General features: G+C 36.5%; 1 protein-coding gene across 1 annotated transcript in view; it reads left to right on the forward strand.

The window, feature by feature from the left end:
- The first annotated feature begins 3,654 nt into the window (after positions 1-3,654).
- The window catches only part of CCDC146 (coiled-coil domain containing 146), a 157,405-nt gene continuing 144,604 nt past the window's right edge, over positions 3,655-16,455 (forward strand). The window contains exon 1 of the mRNA XM_030932579.1: positions 3,655-3,822. Coding sequence (XP_030788439.1) covers positions 3,667-3,822 — 156 coding nt within the window. The 5' untranslated portion in view covers positions 3,655-3,666. The remainder of the gene's footprint in view (positions 3,823-16,455) is intronic.

Consider the following 16,455-nt stretch of genomic DNA (forward strand, 5'->3'; position numbering starts at 1 on the left):
GGATTACAGGCACACACCACCATGCCTGGATAATTTTTTTGGTATTTTTAGTAGAGATGGGGTTTCACCATGTTGGCCAGGCTAGTCTTGAACTCCTGACCTCAGGTAATCCACCTGCCTCCATCTCCCAAAGTGCTGAGATTACAGGCATGAGTCACCATGCCCAGCCTTTGAAACACTTCTTAATAAAAAGGTTAAAAATAAGATATAGCCTAACGTTCTGAAGGAAATATTTTTCTGGGATATTCATTCACATTTAATATCCATGAAAGGATTGAGTGTACATATTTTAGTTTATTCACAAAACAAATTTAAATGTATAGCCAAACCATTTTTAGCTGCTTGAAGATTTAAGCAATAAACTGTGATTACTTAGCAAATATAAAGTATTGTAATGTCATAATAATAATAGTTATTTTAAAAAAAACACTATGGGGCATTGAAAAAAGTAAACGTGTTAAAGGAAGGGAAGTCAAATGATACCACTGGCTATTAACATCACATAACAACAGACAATCAGATATTTGGAGCCTCCTGATGGAAGTGTATGTTACCACCTATGAAGTATTGTTGTAGCAGCAGGAAGAGGAAAACAAGTACATGTATAATTTATGACTGCAGCAGAAAATTAGAGATAGCAGAGTAAGAGCTCAAGTCCTGAGGCATTATCATGTTTAATCTGCACATCTTTTTGAAACATAAAAATTAGTTGTTGTTTTGTTTTACTAATTTTACCCCATTTTAGAGAGGAGTAAATTTAATGAATAAATGATATGTCTGTGACCACCTGACTAACACATTCAAGAACCCAGAACCTACCAAACCTTCTGGCTTCATATGATAGAACATGCTTTCCATGTTATAGAGTGAGGCTCAATGTCATCAAGAAAGAGCCAATCCAATAAGATAGACATAAGAAATGATACATATACTCCAGAAGATTCAGACCTTAAAAACATGACAATTGCAGTTATCTTCTTTGGCAAGAGAAGAGTGTAAGTATAATGTTCTGTTGATTCAGTGAAGATTCACGTATTTCTGAGATCAAAAAGAGCTGATGATGATATTGGCACTCTCTTATACAACGGAGGCATTTTACCCGCTCTCTCTCCAGAAGGGCAGTCATCCCAATGTCACCAAAGTGGGCCAACAGAGGCCTTGATGACTAAGACAGAGTTCTTTTAGAAACTCCTGTGGATCTACTTGAATACATGGCCAAATCAATGGCTAATACACAGGGCCGGCTTCAGCTTCATAGATGTATGACCTACATAGTCACACAAAGATCTGCTCTCAGAAGAGCCCTGCACTTGTTTTAATGCTCTGCTGTCACCATTTTTAAATACTTAAAATTTTATTTTTGAGCTTGAGTTTTGTAAATAAAGTCTGTTGGGACAATCGCACATTCACATGAGCAGCACAGATAGGCCAGGAAGCAGTGTGCACATGCATAGGCCTGAATCAGTGACTGCAGCAGAGGGTGTGGGTGCCAAGCAAATAGGCCTGTGGCCTGGTGCTCAAAAGCATGCATCAGAACAATTTGAGGTATCACAGAGTCTCAAGGCAGCCAGGCCAGCACTTGAGTGCACGTTGACAAAAGCAATGGCAGCAATAGCAGCAGAAGCAACATGACAGCAAAAGTAATAGGGACAGCTACATCAGTGATGGCTTCAGGAGAAAGAAGAGGCTCTACATGGGGACAGTTCTAGAACCTACCATGGGAGGCTGGTCCCCAGCACCTGTCCCTGTGGTATTTGCACATATAATAAGGAAAGAAACTATTGACACTCATGCAGAAAACTTTTTTAGTAAAATATTACAAAATAAAAGCAAACACACAGACATTGTAATAAAACATGTCAAGGAGTTATTAGAATTATTCAGAGAGTTTAAAATCTCCAGTTTTGAAAACTGCTATAATATTGCAAATCAAATATCCATAAGTTTAGAAATTGAAATTAAAGATGATTGCATGTGACAGAAAATAATACTTTTCCAAGCTTGAATAAAAGCTTCTAAAGCTTTGAATAAATGAAGTATGAACAAGAAAGACCATTTTTAATTTTATTTTTTCTTTGTAATGGAACATACAACAATAGAATGCATATAAGCAGGTGTTTTGGTGTATATACAAAATATAAAGCCACTTTGGATTATTGTACAACCTCCAGAAGTTACCAAAATTGTCAGAGGAAACATTAAAATGAATGTTGAATAAATTTACATTTAAAATTAAATTCACAGAGGAAGCTGGTTTTTAGAAAGAGTTAAATCTTTTTAGAAACTTGTTCTACAAGAATCATCAGCTCAAAAGGTTATATTTTGAAATGATTTATCAGAAATTTATCTAAATGTTATCACAGCCAATAAATATTCTTATAAACTTCAGTGAAAGATGCATGAGCAGGAAGATTCTTCTCAAATTAAAAATTGCCAAAAATTATGTACGATCTTGCATTTCTCAAGAGCAACTCACATCACTTTCAGTTTGATCAATTAAAAATGAAATTACAATGAGTATAAATTTTGATGATCTAGTAAATTAATTTGCAGAAAAGTGAGTCAGAAAATTCTTATGATCACTCAAGATATTATATTATTGTTATTTTATTATATAAAATTGTGACATCAAAAATATTTTCTTAGGATTTGTTACTATTCACTTAGTTTTTGTTGCTATTCATGTATTGCTATTACACCTATTACATTTTATAAGTAATAAAATATTTTTAAAGGGAAAACTTTTTATATATTAGTAACTTTCAGAGGACATTTTTCTGACATTTTGACAAGGAATCCCACATTTGTTTTTTTGTACTGGGTCCTGCAAATTATGTAGGTCACCCTGCCAATATGATTTGAGGAAGAAAAATTTTTGAAGCTGGTGTTAGCAGTTGCCCACAGCAATTACAGAAGAACCTCAGTTTTGCTCCTGTGGGACTTTGGTTTTGGACAAACTAACTTTCCAATAAGAAGTAAATGAATTATTGTTACTGCATTGATTTAGTATTAAGCATTTTATTTCTGAAAATTCAAGTAAACTATTTGCAATTGTAATATTCTTTGAACATTAGAAGAATAGCAGAACTTGTTGGTCCCATTGGCAATTATTTTTAGCACACATTCTAAGTATGTTATTTGTAAGGTGTTGAAGGTATATGGGTAAATAAGAATATAATTTCTGTTCTAAGAAGTTCAATAAGGTAGACAATATGAAAAATAGTAAATTACAATACAGTATTTTAAGCACTTTTCTACAGAAATATGTACGAGGTATAGATTATAGAGGTATCAGAAAGCACACTTTGCTTTCTGATAATAGGATAGCTGGAGAGGTTTCTGACTTCTTGTTGCATAAATGTCTAGGCTGATATTGACTTGACTCTCATTATAATTCATATATATTTTATTTTCCAATTATTGCAACAGTAGCATACTTTTAAAAATAAGAAGGATTGATTTGAATGCAACAGTAGAGAGTATCTTTGCAAAAAAGCAGTCTTTTACAATGAGATTATAGCTAACTTTCCTGATTTGTAGTTTCATTGAAGAATACCTTATTCCATTTTTTGCTTATTTTTATTATTTTCCATTAATTTTACTTTATAAGTGAAGACACTCCTAAATAGTCACGTATGGATTAATTTTATTTTAGAATCGTGAAAAATGGAAGACAGTAGCACAGACACAGAAAAAGAAGAGGAAGAGGAGAAAGATGAAAAGGATCAAGAGCCCATTTATGCCATAGTGCCCACAATTAACATTCAAGATGAGCGGTTTGTTGATTTATCCGAAACTCCAGCTTTCATTTTTCTGCATGAGGTATATTTTTCTTTATATGTTACTACAGTAAAACCCAACTCAACATGTACTTAAAAATTCAAATGAAGCCAATATCATTATCAAAATTCTTTATTACATATATCCTGTAGGTGATATTTACAACCTGATACATTAAAACAAAATGGTCCCTGCCTTTTCTTCCAAAAATTTATCATGTAATTCTGAGTCAATGCAGTAGTGTAGGTTCTGATACTTTCGTAGCCTAAGTATTAGCATATATATTCAGTCAGTTACATACATTTCTTGGGTTGGTACATGAAATGAAGATTTCTTTTATTATTGCATATACTACATTTACTTCCATACAATGAAAAGATCTTGTCATATGATAGAAAGAATATATATTTACCTAACTAACTATAGTTACTGCAATGGAGCACTGAAATCTGCTGTTTTCTATCAGGAAATAAGCAAAAAGGGGAATATGATGAATTATATATTCTCATTATGTGAACTTTAAAAAGCAAGATGAACATTTAGGAAATACCCATATATGGGGAGGGTTTTTTTTTTTAAGTAATGGCTGACTACATATTCAACTGTTACCTGGTCATGCCTGACAGCTATACTTTAGAAAATGATTTAAAGGACATTGGAATTTCAGATGACAAACTTTATATAACTGAATAAAACATTCTAAGAAATTTGATAATCATAGTAAAAAATAAGTTTAAAAAGTCTTAAAGCAAAAACAGAATACATTCAAAACCGAGAAGCAAAACCAAATTGGAACAGAATGCAATAAAAAAGTAATTTTTAAAATAATAGTGTTATGGCCCATAATCCATAACACTATTATTTTAAAATAATCCCACTATTTATTATTTTAAAATAATAGTGCTGTAATCCCAGCACTTTGGGAGGCCGAGGCAGGTGGATCACGAGGTCAGGAGATCGAGACCATCCTGGCTAACACGGTGAAACCCCGTCTCTAGTAAAAATACAAAAAATTTGCCAGGCGGGGTGGCTGGCGCCTGTAGTCCCAGCTACTTAGTAGGCTGAGGCAGGAGAATAGCGTGAACCCGGGAGGCAGAGCTTGCAGTGAGCCGAGATAGCGCCACTGCACTCCAGCCTGAGTGACAGAACAAGACTCCATCTCCAAAAAAAAAAAAAAAAAAAAAAAAAGTGTTATATATGTGTGTACAGGATCTAAATTGCTAAATTGTTCACTTTTTCTACAGTTTTGACTTTTTCTTTTGTTTTGACATAATTTCAGATATACAGGACAGTTGCAAGAATAGTGCAAAGAATTTCCATAGTTACTTTGGAACTTAAACCCAGATTTCTCAGATGTTAACATCTTACCACATTTGCTTTATCCTTTTCTTTCTATCTTCTTGTTCTCTCAACCTCTCTCTTTCTCTCTCTCTGAAGACATGATGCCCCTTTACACCTAAATGCATCACTGTGTTTCCTAAAAATATATTCATTCTCTTAATCATAGTACAATAATATCAGGAAATTAACACTGATATAATACCATTTTCTAATCTACATGCCTTATTCAGGTCTCGCCAATTGTCCCAATAATGTTCTTTATAGCAAAAGAAAATTCCAGATTATGTATTGCATTCAGTAGTCATCTCTTTAGTCTCCTTTAATCTGGAACAATTCTTCAGGATTTCTTTAGTTTTCATGATATTGACACTTTGAAGAGAAGAGGCTGTTTATTTTGTGATTTTTTTTTTCAATTTGGATTTTTCCAATTTTCTCATTATTAGATTCAAGTTATGTATTTTTGGTGAAAATATAAAGAAACAATGTTGTATTCTTCTCAAGTATCTTCTACCAGGAACACATGATGTGCCTTGTCCCACTGCTAGACTTGTTCATCTTGATCACTTGGTTAAGGTGGTGACTTCCAGATTTCTCTTTTATTTATTTATTTTTCCGTTTGAAATTAATAAGCACCTCAAGAAAAGATACTCTGAGACTATGTAGTTGTCTTACTCCTCTTAACATTTTCACCTACTAGCTTGGGATTTATTGGTGATACTTACCCAAATCAACTTTTGTTATGATGGTTGTCAAATGGTGATTTTCTAATTCCATCATTTCTTCTATATTTGTTAGGTGGCTTTCTACTATGAGGAAGAACTTTCTCTTCTTTCCTTATTTTTTCATCTGTTTATCAGTGTGGACTTATGGTTTCTCACTGTCATTCCTTTTCATGCTCTAATTGTCCCACATTTGGCCAGTGTACGCCCTTCAGGTAGGCTTACCTGTCCTTCTGATACGCTCCTGTGATTCCTTCTGCACTTCCTTTCTGGCATAAGAATGTGTTCTGGGCTCATCTTGTATTTTCTTTGCTCCAGTCATTTCTTGGAGGATCCCTAGTTCCTTTTACTGGAGAATGATATTTGGAAACTAAGATATTAATGCTGAGTATGGTCATTGCTCCTAGAATGTCATAGCTTCTAGCCCCTGTCAGTGGACAGAGCTAGGGAATAGATTTATGAATATTTATATCCACACAAATTTAAATCTATTTCTACGTCTGTCTTTATATATTTTTAAATCTAACTCTTATTTTAGATACAGGGCATACAGTACAGGTTTGGTACATGGGCATATTGCATTCAGGTGGTAAGCATAGTACCTGGTAGGTAGTTTTTCAACCCACACTCTTCTTCCTCCCTCCATTCACTAGTGGTCTGCAGTGTCTGTTATTCTCATGTTTATATCCATGTGTGCTCAATGTATAGCTCCTACTTATAAATGAGAATATGCAGTGTCTGGTTTTCTTTTCCTGCATTAATTCACTCAGGATTATGGTCTCCAGCTCCTTCTATGTCTCTGTGAAGGATATGATTTCATCTTCCTACATGGTTGCATAGTATTCTGTGGGGTATATATAAAATACACTTTCTTTATCCAGTCCACCACTGATGGGCAGCTAGATTGATTCCACATCTTTGTTATTAATAGTTTGGTGATGAATGTATGAGTGCATGTGTCTTTTTGGTATAACGATCTGTTTTCCTTTGGTTTTATACCCAGTATTGAGATTGCTGGGTTGAATGGTAGCTCTAAGTTATTTGAGAAATCTCCAAACTGCTTTCCACAGTAGCTGAACTAAAGAGCCTCTTCACAGCAAAAGAAACTATCAACAGAGTAAACAGACTATAGAATGGGAGAAAATATTTGCAAACTATGCATCTGACAAAGGTCTGATATCTGGAATCTATAAGGAACTTAGACAAATCAACAAGCAAAAAACAAATAACCCCATTTAAAAAAGGACAAAGGACATGAATAGACATTTCTTAAAAGAAGACATACATGTGGCCAACAAAAGTAGGAAAAATGCTCAGCATCACTATCAGAGAAACACAAGTCAAAACCACAATGAGATATTATCTCACACCAGTCAGAATGGCTATTATTAAAAAGTCAAAAACAACGGATGCTGGCAAGGCTATGGAGAAAAAGAAATGTTTATCTTTATATTTTTAAAACCATGATTTCCTTCCTCTAATCTTAATATTTCAAGTGAAGGGTTCACATTTCTGTTAAAATCCATCATATGTCCAACTTTGCATTAGGATTTCTACTTCTCCACCACTACCTTTAATAATCAAATCAAAAATAAGACTAAACTTGTGTCATAAATTTGTTTGATACAGTAGCTACCAAAGACGTTGAATCAACATACACTTATGATGTAAACTCATACATTCTTAGGTCTGACATAAGTTGTTTGAAACCCAATCATACCCAATCTTTGTACTAGTTAAAATAACTCATCCCCACGTGGTTGAGATATAGCCCACTTGTTTCTCATCCTGCTAATCCCAAACCCAAAACACCCCACAGCTGCTAACCATAATAAACTTAATGGTCAACACCAGAGTCATATAAATAAGTTTCCACCTTCTGGCGTGTCTTCCTTAAATCAGCCAATCCACAACTCCTGTGAGAAGACCAGAGGGATAATACCCATATACCTTAATAAAGGTGAGGTTCCACAGCTGCTCTCTCACTCCCCACCCACTGCTGAGCTCCCTGCCACCTCCAGACTTATCTGCGCTCCCCATCAGCACCCCTAAGCTGTCAGATCTGTAAGTAATAAATTTCTTCTGTTTCATGCATTTGATTTCACCGTTTCATTGTTGTCATTGTGTCTCACATGACTGACACACAGGAACCTGACGCCCCATCCGTCAGGGCTCTTCTAAAGAGCAGCTATCTTGGCTTATGGCCACTCTTCACAGACCTTAAGACCAATTTATAAAGCTATAACAGTAAAAAATCACAACAACTTGAGTTTATTTGTAGCAAAAGTTATGCTAATAGTAAAAATTATCTTCAAGGTTTTCTAAGCTAAAGATAAAGGTTTGTTTTGCAAAATTAAAGAACTTAGGGCAACTTCTCATGCATGTTGATCCTCAATCTAACAATTTAATAAATATTTCAAGAATCTCTCAATATACATGGATGCACAAATTATAGGTATTAATTGCTGGGTATAACAGGCCTCTGATAATTATATCCAAGAGCTTTCAATAATAGTTTCAAACAACTGTGCTACCTACCCTTTTGGGTAGTATCAATATCAGCAATTTTACTGCCTGAGAACTCCTCAAACAAGTGATAAATTGCAAACTTTCAGAATATTCAGAATTATTGGCTTCAGAAAACTTTATTTCCATAACACCACCACTAAGATATTGTTCTTAATTGGCATCTGGAGCTTTATAATTCTTTTATGATTATTCGAAAATCTATGGGTCTCACAAGTTTTTAACCTAGTGTGTATAACCTACTTTGTCTTCCTTCAGTTGTCTTTGTCCTTTAACCTACTTTGTCTTCCTTCGGTTGTCTAAACAGAAACTGTATCTGCAAAAATGGCAAAAGTGCAGATGACGACTGAAGGAAAGCAGTCAGAAATCCACTTCCAAGGGTCCAGGTGCTTGGCATAACATTGGAAAACACAGAAGCTGCTTACAGCATTCATTGTTACTAATGCTATTTGCACAGTTGGCCCAGCCCTGCCAAGTTGCCATGCATGGGTGTCATGCTCTCGTCTCATATTGCCTGAAGAATGTGTTCAGTAAGACAGTCACAGGCCTCTGCAATTTATACCCAAACTACTTTTACAATCTAGTCATTCACTTAGATTCTCGGGATCTACTCCTTGTTGTTCCCCTCATCAGGGACTCTCCCACATTTAGAAAGAATAACTTCAGATGTCTAAGGAAACTGGCATAAATTCAAAATACATGATGTAAGATCATGGCTATCCACCAATCTGCCTAGTCACATTGCCTCCATTGCTTTTAAAGCTATGCCATTCATACTAAAACACCAAACAAAATGCTTGCATAGACCGCACTTTGCAACCCCTGAGTCTGTTCCTAACCTTTGAGATCCTGGCTCAAATCTCATGTCCTTCAGGGAACTGCCTGAGTAGCCAGCTCACAGGGGTTTCTCCAACCTCTCAACTCTTCCCACATCACTTGGGGCTTAGTTATTAACAGATATTTATTGACTAATTGGCATAAAATATTTTGCATAGAAAATGTAGAGTCCCATTGAGAATACATGGACACAGAGAGGGGAACAACACACACCAGGGCCTGTTGGGGGGTTGGGGGCTTAGGGGAGGGAAATTAGAGGATAGGTCAATAGGTGCAGCAAACCACCATGGCACACATAGACCTATGGAACAAACCTGCATGTTCTGCACACGTATCCCTTTATTTTTAAGAAGAAAAAGAAAATTTTAGAGTTGCCCACTGACATTATGATCACATTAAGCAGTAAGACCTAACAGGGCAGGAACTACACTGTGTTAATTCACTCCTTGGGATGAATGTTCAAAGTGATGCTTGGGGCTGGGCGCAGTGGCTCATGCCTGTAATCCCAGCACTTTGGGAGGCCGAGGTGAGTGAATCACCTGAGGTCAGGAGTTCCAGACCAGCCTGGCCAACATTGGCAAAACCCCGTCTCTACTACAAATACAAATATTAGCCAGGTGTGGTGCATGCCTGTAATCCCAGCTACTCAGGAGGCTGAGGCAGGAGAATTGCTTGAACCTGGGAGGTGGAGGTTGCAGTGAGCCAGGATCACATCATTGCACCTGGACAACAAGAGTGAAACTATGTCTCAAAAAAAAAAAGTGATTAAGTGATACTTGGAAACCAAGCCACACAACTCCCATCAATGGGCTGTGTGGGTTAATGTGGGACACCTGCTTCCCAAATTGGCCAGTGCTGCCTAACCATGAGGCCTGGTACTCCAGACTTTTTTTTGTCCTATTGAATATTTAATCCTATCCCATTTTCTTTATATTGTTAATTTTTTTCTTACGGTATAACATACAGAGTAAACCTCATAAATATTAAGTGTACAGACCAGGTTATTTTTTATTTATTTTATTTTTATTTTTTTGAGACGGAGGTTTGCTCTGTCGCCCAGGCTGGAGTACAGTGGCGCTATCTCGGCTCACTGCAAGCTCCACCTCCCGGGTTCACGCCATTCTCCTGCCTCAGCCTCCCGAGTAGCTGGGACTACAGGCGCCCGCCACCTCGCCCTGCTAGTTTTTTGTATTTTTAGTAGAGACGGGGTTTCACTGTGTTAACCAGGATGGTCTTGATCTCCTGACCTTGTGATCCGCCCGTCTGGGCCTCCCAAAGTGCTGGGATTACAGACATGAGCCACGGCACCTGGTCAGATCAGGTTTTTCACATTTGCCTATAACCAACATGTCCATAACTGAATTTATCATTCTTCTCCCAATCATCTGTGTTCTCTTTGTAAGTTTGAGAGTTAAATATCTCCTTTAAATATGTATCTCATTGATTTAACTCTTCTCCCACCATATTCTCAGTCTAATCAGGATCTACTTCCAGGAACCTGAGGTCTCCTTTGAGACCTTCCCGGTCATTGCTCCCACCCAAGATAACCACTATACTGGCTTATGTATTAGTTTGCCTCTTCTTGAACATCATATAAATGGAGTCATACAGTATGTTTTTCTTTGTGTCTGGCTATTTTTGCTCACTTTTATAGTTGTGAGATTCATTAATAGCATTATGTGTTGCAGTAGTTCCATTCTTTTTTTATTGCTTCTTAGTATCCTGATGATATAGGACAGTCAAGCCCCCAAATTGAGGCTTAGCTTGGGAGGGTTATTGGTTCTTGGCTTCAACCATGTAGAATTCAAGAGCAAGCTGGTGGTGGTAAACAGCAGCTTTATTGAAGTGGCAGTGAACTGCAGCAGCAGAGGTTCTGATCCTTGTGGAGCAGGGCTACCCCATAGGCAGTGTACCCAGAATAGCAGCTCAGAGGCAGTTCTGCACTCATATTTATATCCACTTTTAATTAGATGCAAATGGAGGACTGGTTTATGCAGAAATCTCTAGAATGAGGGTGGTAACTTGCAGGTTGTCAAGTTGATGCCATGAAAAGGGGCAGTAACTTCCCAGTGTTACCATGGCAATGGTAAACCAACAGGGCACACTGGTGAACGTGTCTAATGGGGGAGGTGCTTCTGCATCAGACCTGTTTTAGCTAGTCCTCAATTTTGTGCGACGTCCAAGCCCCGCCTCCGAAGTCGAGTTCTGCCTCCTACCTCACTACTGTGTAAATATACCCTAATTTGTTGATCCATTCTATTTTGTTTACAAAAGGATTATTTCCTGTTTTGAAGATGATGAATAAGATTCTGTGATCATTCTTATGCATGCCTTGTACTTAAGAATGAACTTGTCTTGGGTATACACACGGGAGTGGGGTTACTCTGTCATAGTTTAGGTTTGTATGCAACTTTAGTAAAGACCTTCAATCAGTTTTTCCAAAGAGGTTGAACCAGCATACACTCGGATGGGTATTATGTTAAATGCTTTCACACGTCCAGGGTTAATATAAGTGATAGCTTTCATGGTATTCTCTAGTTAGGATTTCTACTTCTATCTGTATGTGCTTATGTAAAGCAGCACTGATTTATAAATGTGACCTCAGTTGTCATGGGTCGGTGTGTCAGATGTTGAACTTTTCCAAGACTTGGAGGCTGTAAAATCATTTTTGTCTTAATGCTGTGAGTCAAAATCAAAACACTAAATTATTTTGCCTAAGCGAAATAATTGGCTCTTTGCTTTTTACCAAGAACCAGGCATTTCCTCCCTTCATTTCCTGAAAATAATTCTTGTGCCAATCATTGTTAAGTAAGTCTTTGACCTGACTTAGCCAAGGGGTGGAGAAAAGGAGGCATAGGAGCATTGCATTTGGGAGGCATAAAAGGGAGAGCCAACATTGTAGGGAAACACCAAGAAAGTAAAACTATGAATCAAAATAGAATACGAAACTAAAAGTAGAGTGTGGAAGTATACAGATCATCATGGGCAATGATGAAGATGGATTAAATTTGTTGATATATGACCTTTTCATGAAAACAGGTTATATATAAAACTATGAACTGTTGTACTTCTTACAAAATATGTAATGGCAGCATTTGTGTCCAAGTTTCAGTTGCATGTCAGATTTGATGAGTATTAAGATGTCAAGAACCTTGTGAACAATAATTTTGGACATTAAGTCTTAATCTATTTAAAAGATAAAAGATACAGCATTCACTATGTGCTAGGCACTGTGCTAGATGTTTATAATTATTATTGCTAAAGCTACTGAAATTAAATTCATCCCTTCAACTCCTCCTTGGTTTTGAGCACCTCCTGTGTGCTGGATTATGTTAGATACCGTGAGAATTTATGGACATAAAGCATAGAAAGGTTCCTATTCTTTAGAAGCATTATTTGTGAACAAGAAGATTGAAATATTAAATGTCAACAAAAGACATACGATTGTGGACCCAGAAGATACAAGCAGTGTTACCAGAAGCTTGATCGCTGTGGGATGAGATGGTCTAGAAAGATTTTTAGGGCAGTAAAACATGAAAGGGGATATTTCATCCATATACACAGGGTCCACTATAAATCTGGTTTTTTTTTTTTTTTGTCCATACCCATATATGCACATACTTGGAATATCTTCATGTAGATGACCCCAAAGTACCTCAAACTAAACATACTCACAACTAAATCCATTATCCTTCTCCCAAACCTAACTCTGCTCCTCGGTTCTGTCAGTTGGTTCTCTGTTAATATCTCTTGAATTTGTGTTTCTCCATTTCTACCACCTTACCAGTTAGAATGCCATTTCGTGATGAAGATGTGAAGAGAGACTGCACAGTGGCAGTGGCAATGAGGAAAAAGGAGTGAATACATTTAGGAGAGATATTAGGGAACTATAAAAGACTTAGTGTCTTTTAGACTTATATAGACTTAGTGTCTATATGCTTAGTGTCTGAGTGGATGGAGTGGGTGAGGAAAAGAATCTAAATTGATGCTTGACATTCTGATTTAGGAAATCAGCCAAATTATGGCACCATACATGAGAGTTCAGAAGAAGCAACAGGTCTGAAGGGAATGTCCAGTACGTGGATCTGAGCTTATGGGGGAAGTCTCTGGCTACAGGTGTAGACACAGTAGGTTCTTGATATACTATTCAGAATGCTTTCTGAAAGACTTGCAGCTTGATACCTATGTATATTTAACAACACAGTCTACCACTGTGTATTTAAAAAAAGATGCCATTGTTTACCTAATTTCATACTTGTAAAACTATCTTTTTTACGAGGATATTCATATATTCAAAAGATGCTTTATTTTCTATATATTTTGTTATCTTAAGGCTGGTACCAGATAAATAAATGCTGGATTTTTTAAATAATTGTTTTTGAGATAAGGTCTGTCTCTGTTGCCCAGACTGAAGTGCAGTGACAAAATCTCAGCTCACTGCAATCTCTACCTTCTGGGCTCAAGCAATCCTCCCACCTCAGCCTCTCGAGTAGCTGGTACCACAGGCATATAACACCAGGCCTGGCTAATTTTTGTATTTTATGTAGAGATAGGATTTCACCATGTTGTCCAGGCTGGTCTCAAATTCCTAGCCTCAAGTGATCTACCCACCTTGGCCTCTCAAAATGCTGGGATTACAGGTGTGAACCCCTGCACCTGGCCTAAAGTTTTAATTACTGAAAGTATTGGTACTCTGCTGATGCTACTAAAGCTTCATTTATTTTGTAGGTTGGACTTTCTATAGAGTTACTAATGAGCTTCTTGAGATAATCCCTAATGATATTTCAAAATTTTTTAAAGGAATTAAATATTTTCTATTTTTTTATACCTTAATTAACTGGTTACAAAGATGAAAAGATAAGAACCCCACCCTCAAGGAGCTTACGAAGTAGTTTCAAGTATGTAAATTTACTTTTCAGAATGATTCTGTAATAGGAGTTTTGAGATATTGCTATTTCCATCTTAAAGATTGAGATCTTCCAGGATTGAGACTGCCCTGGGTTACACATCTGGGTGGAATTTGGAACCCAATCTTCCATTTCCTGCTTTAGCACACATTTCACTTGACATTGTTCACTTGACATTCACACATTTAAACACTGCTATTTTAGGCTTTACAATTTGACTTTTAAAGTAGACTGTGTATTAAAACAAAGATAAATATGTAACACTCTGTTTAAATATTTCTAGTATGTTTCCCCATCCTCCCCTTAGTTATCACCCCTCGCTAACAGCTGTACTTATAGGCTGTGCTTTAAAAAATGACTAAGTTTATTTTATAAACCTTCCTGCAAATCTTGCTATTATTGGCATGTTTTCACTTTTCCTTCAGACATCCAGGCACCCTTGCAAGAATAATTTTTCAAGATTTTCTTTGGCTGTCAAGAATCTTTAAAGAGATGGATAGTTTATTGAACAGTACAGACAGGTTCTATTGTTCCCAAGTTTTTGTTATTATTGTTTTTACTCTGACAGTGGGGTGGAAATTTAAAAATCTTTCCAGTATGGAAGAAGACCTTGTAATGCACTTAAATATTTGAGATACCAACATACCTTAAATCCACTTACAAAGATTTAATATTGATGCTAAGATTATAAAAATACAGGCCATATTCCATTTTCCTAAGTAGACTAATACCCCTCAATTCAGTTAAATTGTACACTGCAGAAGCAGTCAGGATAAGAGGAAAGAAGGCACTGTGTTAGCGTGTCCTCTTCTTGGCACCTTTAAAATGATAAACGTGGAGATTGATTTTGGCCAGGAATCTGGGGTATTGTCAGAACAACTCTATTTGAACAAGCTGTGCTTAGCGGTAAGAGGGAGTCAGAAGGGTGCTGAAAATCGGGCACAGAGAAGAAGAAAGATAAAGAAAAATTGGTTCTTTACCTCCTCACATACAATCTGTGAGATTATCTTCCTTTACTCATTCTGAAAAATCTTTCCTGAGCGTCTACAATATGCCAAATCCAAAGCTAGGAATGGGAGGAAAACGCAGCAGTGGCCATACCCTCAGTGGCCCATCTGTCTCTCTGTTTGTGTGGTTTATTTGCCCCTCTTCTCCTTTATCCTTTTCTGGTTCTTTACTGTCATAATGAGATCCTAGTTTGTATGTGTATGTGCGTGTGTGTTTAATTATATAGTTAATACAGTTTTAATCACCTCTTTATTTTTCATTGATTGTTTACCACTGTTGCAGCAACTTGATTAAATATTAAAAATAATAATCTAAACTTTGATACTGGCTTTTTAAATAGTCACTGACCAGATGTTGCTCTTCAAAATAAGTATTAGGAGAAATAATAGTATTTTCTCCTTTGAGAGAAAGTTGGCTTTGGAAAGCTCGTGGCTCTTAGTAGCGAATGTGCATGTTGCAAAACAGTGCCTTTAGTAATGCAATCACTATTTTAATATATTGGGAACTAAAGATGGAAGCTTAAGGATTAAAATAAAATACCTTTTTCAAAAAAAAGAAGTATTAATATATAGGTAGACAGAGAGAGAGTACTGTTGTCTGTTGGGTAGATTCCTTGGCAAATAAACAGAAGGGAGTAGGACTGGGAATTTGTCCATCTGGTAACCAGACTTACAGGTAAATCAGTTAAATGAGTTAGCAGTAGTCAACCCAGAAAAGTTAGCTAAGACAAGGCAGTTACTAAAGTTTTCATTAGGCAAGCAAGATTAGGTTCTCAATGGTCAAGCAGTGAGATGCAAGCCAGACTGGGAAGTTAAGGAACAGAGTATCAGGGAATCATAATAAAATTGTAATAAAATGTATTCAGCCATGGGGCTAGTTTTATTTATATAAAGCTATTTTAATATATAAAATATATACATAGTACAAAATCCAGAAGATGCAGAATAGTAAACAGTGAAAAGTCAGCCTTCCACCCCATTCTGCGATCTAAACTGCCCCTCCCGAGAGGCAACCATAATTAGCAATCTTTTATATAGCCTTATAGAACATCTATGCACAAAGAAGTGGTAGTATAATATATACACTTTTTTTCACATATATATACAATTTTTATTTTTTTTCATTGCATAGTATTTCAAGGCATGAATGGAACATACTTTTTAAAACTAGTTCCTTATGAGACATTTAGGTCATTTCTAATCGTCTGCTATTACAGATAATGATAGAGTGACTAACTTTATACATGCATCATTTTATTCTGGAGTAATCATGTTAAAACGTCAAATTCCTAATAGTGGGATTGCTGGGTCAGTGGATTTGCTCATTCAAAAAAACCT

This window comes from Rhinopithecus roxellana, chromosome 6 (genome assembly GCF_007565055.1).
Source record: "Rhinopithecus roxellana isolate Shanxi Qingling chromosome 6, ASM756505v1, whole genome shotgun sequence".
Lineage (NCBI taxonomy): Eukaryota > Metazoa > Chordata > Mammalia > Primates > Cercopithecidae > Rhinopithecus > Rhinopithecus roxellana.